General features: G+C 58.9%; 1 protein-coding gene across 1 annotated transcript; it reads right to left on the bottom strand.

The window, feature by feature from the left end:
• Nucleotides 1-700: 700 nt before the first annotated feature.
• Nucleotides 701-1,894, bottom strand: CEBPB (CCAAT enhancer binding protein beta). Its single transcript, XM_026042096.1, has one exon. The coding sequence runs from the start codon at nt 1,788-1,790 to the stop codon at nt 816-818; it is 975 nt and encodes a 324-aa protein (XP_025897881.1). The 5' UTR covers nt 1,791-1,894; the 3' UTR covers nt 701-815.
• Nucleotides 1,895-8,587: the final 6,693 nt, after the last annotated feature.

The following is an 8,587-nucleotide window of genomic DNA, read 5'->3' as shown; positions in this document are numbered from 1 at the left end:
GGACAGGGAGAAGTGCAAAAAAGCAAAACCAAACACCTCCTCCCCAAACAACCCCGCGCCGCAGCTATGGCAAGTGTAAGAGGAAATAAAAAGAGGCAAGAAAACAAGGACAGGCTAAAGCTCCCAGCTCTGCTCTTTCTGGTTTTCCCTTGTTTTTGTTTTGCTTGTTCTCTTTCTTTTTTTTTTCTTTTTCTTTTTGCTGAGTCACAAAAAAAAAAGAAGCCAAAAGACAAACAAAAATCCTGGTCCCTGCCCTCAGCACCGAGCTGGATTCACTTAGATTTTCAGCTCTGCCTCCAATCTAACTTTAAAGATGCCCTCCGAATAAAACAAGCTCCTTTTTTTTTTAACCTAGTCATAAAGTTTATTAAAATTGTTCATTAATGCTTCAAATGTAGCAAGAATGCATAGATCCCAAAATATACATATGTATTTTCTTATAGAAATAGATTATTCTTTATAATAAAAAAAAAAAAGTAGGAACATCTTTAACAGATTACTCAATTCATGACTGACAGTTACACGAGATTGCATCATGTACACAGCATTCCCAGCCATGCTTCGCGGATTGCATCACTCTGCCCTCGCTCTCCTCTCGCTCTTTTAAATAACCCCCCGCGCCCGCAGCCCGCCGAGCCCGCCCGGCCCGGGGGGGCTCCCGCCGGCGCGAGAAAAAAACAAAAAACAAAACAAAAAAAAAAAAAGACCAAAAACAATAAAAATAAAAGGAAAAAGCGACAACCAAACCGAGCGGCCGCCGGGCTCCGCGGCAGGAGGGAGGGATGGAGGGCGGCGGCGCTCGCCCCGCGCGGGGGTCAGCAGCGCGGCGAGGTGGCGAGCAGCGGCTCGGGCAGCTGTTTGAACAAGTTCCTGAGGGTGCTCAGCTCCCGGGAGAGCTGCTCCACCTTCTTCTGCAGCCGCTCGTTCTCGGCCGTCAGTTCTAAGACCTTGTGCTGCGTCTCCAGGTTGCGCATCTTGGCCTTGTCGCGGCTCTTGCGCACCGCGATGTTGTTGCGCTCGCGCCGCTGCCGGTACTCCTCGCTGTGCTTGTCCACGCACTTCTTGGCCTTGTTCTTGCCCGCCGCGGCGCCGGAGTAGCCGCCGCCGCCGGCCGCGGCCGACTTGGAGGGCTCGGAGGGGTTGGGGGTGCCGGGGGGGCTGGACGAGGACGACGTGGAGAGGTTCCCGCTGCTGCCGCTCGGCACCGACTGGTAGCCCAGGTAGGAGCGCGCGGCGCTGCCGTAGGGGGAGGACATGCCCCCCGGCGCCGGCCCCGCGCCCCCCTCCTCCTTGCGGGGCCCCTTGCACGAGTCCAGGCTCTCGAAGACCGGCTCCACCTTGGTGTCCGCGGCGTGCGGCGCGAAGCAGCCGGGCAGCGGCGCCGGCTTGTGGGCCTGCCCGGCGCCCGGCGGGCCGTGGCGGGCGAGGCTGAGGTAGGTGTAGTCGGGCTTCTTGCCGCCGCCGCTGCTGCCTTTATAGTCCTCGGCGAAGAGATCGGAAAGGAAATCTTGGCCGCCGCTGCAGGCAGGCTCAAAGTTGCCCCCTGCTGCTGCCGCGGGAGGAGGCGGCTGCGCGGCCGCGGGCTCCAGGTAGGGGCTGAAGTCGATGGCTCTCTCGTGGTCCCCCACGGAGAGCTCGCTCACGGCGCGGCCGCCGGCCGCCCGCGGGTGCAGCTTGTTCAGAGCAGCCAGACAGTCCGCCTCGTAGTAGAAATTAGCCACTTCCATGGATTTAAAGGCGGGCGGCTGGATGGGGAAGCATGCTGTGTCCCAGGCCACCAGGCGTTGCATGAAAGCAAAGGGCGATGCGGGGAGGAGGAAACGGCGCGGGGGGCCCCCCCGGCAGAGGATCAAGCAGCCGCCGTTGGGGTGGGGGGCTCCAGAGCCGGCCTCAGTCCGTGGCTCTGGGCACGGCCCCCGGCTGCGCTGCCCGCGGTGCTGCCTCAGGAGCTGCGGCTCGACGGGGCTCGGCTGCTCCTGCCGCTGCTGCTCGAGCCCGCGTTTCTCCTCCGGACCATCTGGTTGTGGGTCCCGTGTCCTAAAGTCTCTGACTTAGGAAAGTTCCTTTGCTCAGTTATTTATAGGGGCGGTGGATCCCATAGCAACAGGAACGTCAGCGCCTGGCCGCCTGCCACGCTGCACGCTTCGCAACCGCTGGCGCGGGCCCCGCAGGAGGCACCGGGGGTGTGTGCGTGTGCGGCTGTACCGAGCCACCCCAGCGGAGCGGGGCCGGCTGCCGAGGGAGGGCCCTGGCCCGCGGGCCCGCAGGTAAGGCCGCGAGCAGCCGGCCTCGCCGCCAGCGCCGCGTCTCGGGGCGCCCGCAACGCCCGCACGCAACAGTGGCCGGCGCTGCTCGACCCCGAGGGTCCACGGGCGCCCGTGGGGACCCTGCTGCCACCCCGGCCCCAGCTGGGCTGTTTCGCATCTGAGGGTAGGGCTCGGTGCCGCAGGGCTGACAGTGCTGTGCAGAGGTGGGTGCAAATCCCGCCTGGGTCCCGTTTTACCCTTGGGGAAATCAAGGCAGGCGAGATTTTTCCGAGCTCTTTTGCCAAGGCAGGGAGAAAGCTGCAAATAGAAGCCAGATCCTGCTATTCTCCGGCCAGTGCTTGATTAAGTAAATCCCACTGGCAGGCAGAGTTGTCCCATGGAGACGTGCTCCGAACCGCTTTACAACAGCGAGTGGGGAACTCGGTGAAATGGAGCTGGAGCCGGACACGGCGCTGCCCCGGCTGCCCTGGTGGGGTGAGGGAGCCGGGCAAGCCCCGCGCGCTCCCCACCTCCTCGCGCGGGGATGGTGGCCTTAAAGTTTGTSTGGGCATATTTACTTTGCAGGGTATGGTGCAACTCTGAGGGCACACGAGCGATAGGGAACTGCTACTCTGAAAGCCAAGGGGGCTGTGTTCAAAGCGAGCCAGAAAGGGAGCGCGAGACGTGCACAGGAACATGGAGTCCACCGGGACCGTGATATTGGGTGCGCAGGGTGAGTTTGGGAAGGAAAACAGAATCTTGATGTCCGTTTTAATTAAAGACACCCACCTTGGGAATCAAACTTATATTTTCTTTCCCTTACTCCCACATTTACCTGTCTACAAGCTGGTGATTCATCCCCAGAATAAAGGACATTAATTTAAAACAAAACATATAATTAAAGGAAGTAGGAGTGTCCTTCGCCTCAGTAAAGAAGACCCAGCACTGCAGGGAAAATGACACTGCCTCTCAGAATAATGTGAAGCAATCCTGCGGTGTGGGAAATACTGTAACGTTAAGCCAGAGGAACAGGTATTGCATTATATGATTTAAACAGTCAACTGTTCATAATGTTCAAACTTCTGAATTTGAAAAGAGGAAGAATTTAGAAAGCAGTCTGAGGAGACCACCAGGCTCCTCTGACTTTTTTGTTTTTCTTCTCTTTTCTTGTTCTTTTCACATTTTCAATGGCTTTTTCTTTCCATAACTAAAGTACCCTAACAGGTTTGCAGACTTCAAATATTTCTAGTTCCATCTTTATCTACCAAGCTAATCTTCGGTGAGCGCACCAGAGATTAAATTGGAGCTGGGCCTGGCCAGAGGTCTGGTCTGCAGGTTGCAGTTAGAGCCCATACCTTCCCAAATACAAACATCTGTATTGGGTGCAAAGGCTGGCAAGTTGTATTGAGCCGGGGCTTGTTCTTCGGGCTGTTTACTCTCTTCTCTGGGTCTTTATCCTGCATTCTCATCTGACAGCTCCACGCAACGGCCGCCCTAACTGGCCCTTGCAACTGAACTCGTGGAAATCGGGCTCCTTGGCTTTCTGCCTCTGGAATGTCTCGGGGCTCACAAGCAGCTCTGGCTCCTCCAAATGCCCCCTTGGGCTTTGCCAGGTCTCCAGCGTGCCAGAGCCATTAGCTAAAACTGGACATTAAACTGCACTGGTGACGCTCCCAGGCCCCTGGGATGTTCTTGGGGGTCTCGTTTGCTGCCTCTGACCTCCTGCATGATGCTCTGCTGCTCGGCAGCAGAAACGGGTGCCCGAGCCTGCGCCGAGCTCCCCTGGCACAACCACTGTGCAACCATCATGTGAAAGAGATGGTATCGGGGTGGCAGGGCCCACACCTCCTTTCCCGGCCGGGGCTGAGTAATTCCGTACTCACGGAGATCCCACGTCAGCCAGAAAGGTAATTGAGGTTGGATGCCCGGCCTGTCGCCTCCTTCCCGTGCCCCGCCGGCCTCCCCACTCTCCCTGCTGCTCTTTAAACTTCCTCCAGCCTCGGGGCTCGGCGTCCACGCGCGGGGTGGCCGCATCCGCTCGCAGCTTCTCGTGGGAACCTGCTGGCGGCACCGGCCGCTCACCCAAACCCCGGCCGGCGTTCAGCGAGCCGCTTTSGGGCTGCCTCTGGTTTCTTTCACATTGTTTCCGCCCTTGCCCTAGCGAATACGTGACCAGAAATGGGGCTTTGGACGCATGAGCGGGTGCAGAGTGAGATCTGCACTGTGAAGGGTGTCCCAGCACCCCTGAGCACCCTGCAGCCTGTCCCCGAGGCTGTCCCTGAGGCTCCGCACCTGGCCAGCTCTGGAAATCCTCCTGGAAAAGCCTTCCCTGTCAAGAAACTCTTTAGGTAGGAGTTGAGGTGCCAGGATGAGACATTCCCAGCTGAGGGGTCCAGGCCCTGGTGTCGCCCCGTGGAATGGCTGAGGACAGGGGCCTTTTTGTAAGGAGGCTCCTGGCGGAACAGCCCTGGGCAGAGTCGGCGTTTGGTGAGAAGTGCTGCTTTCCAGCGACTTCCTGATTTCCTTTTTCAGAACTAGTCAGTTGGGGATGGAGACGGCATCACCCGCAAATTACTTAGTTAGATTCCAGTTTAATAGTGACACATAGTGAAATGTTAGACTGAAGAGTTTATAAGAACTGTGAACTGAGGTCTGTGCACTAGAAAAACAAGCTGGTGATAATTTGTGGTGATGCTTGTTATATACAGCACAAGCCTTGTATTATTTGCCTTGCAGTCCTTGCCAGCAGGCGGGTAGCATCAGCAGTGCAGATCTCTTGTGTTATTCGCCTTGCGGATCTCGCAGCCGGAGAGCCACAGTYCAAAACACGACACGCAGGGGCAGAGAGGGAGGACATGAGTGCCAGAAGCTGGTGCCATGCCCCAGTGAACGGGGCTTTGCAGCCTGTGTGTTGGTGTGAGGAAGAGAGGAGCGTGGCGGTGGTTTGGGAGGGGAGCCGTGTCCGTGCGCACGGGCACATGGAGGGAGAGCGCGGGGGCGGCGTACGACGGTCTCGGGGGAATAGGGGGTGATTTGGGGTGAGGGGCTGGCTTAGGCAGAGTGTTGCTGGGATAAAAGCTGCAAAATAGAGAGGTAAAATGGAAGTTYATTTCTAAGCATGTTCTGCACTCTACCTTTCACTTCTTTTTATACCYTTTTCACTCCATATTTATACAGCTGCAAATCTTACACCAGCACAACCTGCGAGCTCTCCCTGGAAGGGGCTGCCTGTTGGTCTCTTGCTTCCCACCCACTGCTCTCTGCTGCATAAATTTGTGAAACATCAGATACGGACAGCGTCTCAGCTCAGGAAGGGGTTGACTTTCCTTCCTTCTCCCCTAGTTCTCAGCCTTGAGCCTTTTCTCATGTTAACACACAAACCCGTGGGCACGTCCTTCCCCCTCTCTAGACCCAGGTCTCATGCCCACCGCGCGTGCCCCACGCCAGGGCCCCGGCCACATCTCCCGGCCTCGTGCAGCTCTTTCGCTGAAGAGCAGAGAGTCCTGCCCCGGCTCAGCGCTCGCTCACCCCTGCTCCCATGTGACACGGGGATGCTCGGGTATTTGTTGGCCTTGTGCTTATGTTCTGCTCACCTCTGACCCAGCATGCCTGGCCTTTGCAGCCGCAGCTTGCTCAATCCCTGCTTTATCTACACGCTGCTCTTTGCCCTACCGGGTGCTGCAGAGATGACACCTGAGGATTGGCACCGGAGCCTGCAGCCACTGAGACAACATGAGCAAATACCTTCTCCCCGTGGATGGAAAATTTCCCGGAGCAGAGGGGAGGCCGGAGCCCCCCCATGGGGGCTGCGCGAGGAGCAGGGAGGCGGGGGGTGTGCAGGGCAGCAGCCGCAGGGYGACAAGAGCCACCCTGAAGCCAGCGGGATGGCGAGACGGGCGCTGTGAGCGGTGGCGGGTGCTTTCTCACTAGTCTGTTTTCTTGCATGCCTAAAGAGATGGCAGAGGAGCTGCCGACCGCTGCCTTTCCAGGAGTTCTCCGGAGGTGGCTGGCATTTCCTAGCTAGTCTTTCTCTACTGGCTTGATAAATCAATTGCAGATCTTGGGAAATAAAGATTATCTTGGGCCACTGCTTTTTGTATGGGGTATCCAAGTTCTGTAAAGAACTATCACGGAAAACGGTGATTGGATCCTTGCTGGATACCCTGACAGGTGTCAGAAGTTCCCACTAATAGAGGTTAGTAATTCACACRGAAATTTCTGAAGGAGAAACTTCTCTTCAGAGGTCCTGGGGCTGCAGACCAAGTAGCTGGAACTTTCACAGGAAAACCTACAGGAAAAGCAGTGGAAAAGCCCTGCAAACCTGTAAGTGCTCGTAGGCAACTTCTTGAAGGGTAGCAAATTAAATTGCTGTAACACGGAGCAATGTGTTTAGTGCTTTCCCTAACTGAAAATACAATAGGGAGAGGCTTGGGCAGCGAATGCATCCACACTAACAGATCACTGCAAAGACACTATGGGTGTTTTTGCCTGAAGGCACTGGAAGTATCACTGTGGCTAACATGGACCACGGGAAGCCTACACAGGCTGGCGGGAGAGTCGGTCTAACTGGAGTAAAACAGCCACTGGTAATATTACACATGTATGGGAGAGCTGTGCCTTGGAGGCGGCAGTTGCTGCATTTCAGGTGCTCTCAGTTGGTGTCCCTGGGACCGCAGGGAGGTGCTGCTGTGTGCGGCCGTGCGGGACGAGGCGGGACGGCCGCAGTGCCGCACCCCGCGGGGCGCTCGCAGCCCCCGCCCCGCCCGCGCTGCCCGGGCTCGCGGCGCCCCCCGGCGGCGCGCGGCGGCACCGGCCCGGGATTCCGCCCCCTTCCCGCCGGGATTCGGCCCTGGCGGGAGCTGAGGCCGGCCCGGGGAGCCCCAGGGCCCTTGCGGCGCTGCCTCCGACCGGCCGCCGGGCAGGGAGCTCTTTGGAAGGCCTCCTGGGTTGGAGAGGGTCTTGCCCTTCTCCCAGCAGCAATTGCACAGGAGTTGCCTGTGTGATGCCCTGCTCCTGCTCAGCGGCTCGGAGCCATGGTCCCAGTGGCCACACGCCCCACAGGAGGCTGATCAATCCATCCCCTCTGCTTCCAAGATGGAGCTTTCCGGGCACTGCACCTGTGCAGCGCTGCATCCTGGTGTGTGGCGGCAGAGGCTGCAGCAGGTCCGGGGACTGCACCCAACTCGCTGCTTCTCCCTCCCGATGCAGAGGAAAAGGAGCATTATGGAGACCAGTCCTGAGCCCTGGCCCACAGCTGCGCAGGGACCAAACCCGCAGAGCTGTTCTCTCCCCAARGGCCTTCTGCCTTGAAATGTTCCAATGAGATTAGATAGGGCGTCAGAAACACTTTGTCTAGGTTTGTCTTTTAAGAGTCACATTGAAATTAGGATTGGAAGAGGTTGGTTTACTCCAGGCGAAATCAAGAAAAAATAATAACCTTTTATTAATAAAAGTTCCAAGAAACTTTTACAACCCATGCAAAGCCCAACCTTGTGGCAATTTGCTGCCCCCCTCATCCTGGCGGCCCCCTAGCCTTGACAAAACGGCTAACAGATGTTGACGCTGCCTTGGGAATTGCTCCCAAGAGCCATGCCTCATATAAAACCACTTATATTTTACATCTAACATAAATATTCCTAACGGGGACGTGGAGTCACATAGCKCAAAACACATTTAAATGCGCCTGAAGCCCCCTGGTGAAGGCGGGTTCCCGGAGCACCGCWTCCCTTCCACGCCGACATCACGGAGGTCGCCGCGGCCCTGCGGCACCTCGGGCCGCGCTCGGCCCCGGCGCAGCCCGACCTCACACACGTCCGTTATCTCTAGAGACGTGACACAGCCCCCGGGCGCTGCTAGGGGCCTTTGCCCCCGGGTCCCCCCGCCCCAGGCCCCGCTCTGCGGGCGCTGGGGGGTGCGCGGCGCCTCGGTGTCGCCAGGGGGCGCGCGGGGGGGCCGGTGGCACCGGGGGAGGCGGCGCCGCACGGCGGCACTAGGGGGCGCTGCGCGGCGGCCCCCTGCGCTAAGCCGGGCTTTGGGAGCGGGACGCGCTTTGCTGGCTGGCAGGGGGCTGCCGAGCGCGCCCCGTCCCGCCGCAGGAAGCGCGGCTGAAGCAAAGCGGCCCCGAACGGCGGCGCCGAAGGGTCCCCGGTGCCTGCGGCCCGCGCGGGGCCGCCCGGAGCGCGGGGCCGCCCGGAGCGCGGGGCGGCGGCCGGGCCGGGCCTGCGCACGTGGGCGGGCAGATGCGCACCGGGCCCAAGGGCAGCTCCAGCTGTGCCCCCCCCCCGGCGCTGCAGCCAGATGTGCGCGCTGGGCGGGGCGGGAGGGCGCGCGCTCTCCAGATG

Source organism: Nothoprocta perdicaria, unplaced genomic scaffold, assembly GCF_003342845.1.
Source record: "Nothoprocta perdicaria isolate Ctin4 unplaced genomic scaffold, notPer1 scaffold_3, whole genome shotgun sequence".
Classification (NCBI taxonomy): Eukaryota; Metazoa; Chordata; class Aves; order Tinamiformes; family Tinamidae; genus Nothoprocta; species Nothoprocta perdicaria.
The sequence above is the reverse complement of the archived record's forward strand: the minus strand, read 5'-3'. Positions and strand labels throughout refer to the sequence as shown.

Coding starts and splice junctions, on each gene's coding strand:
- CEBPB (XM_026042096.1), bottom strand. CDS start 1,790: ATGCAACGCCTGGTGGCCTGGGACACAGCATGCTTCCCCATCCAGCCG.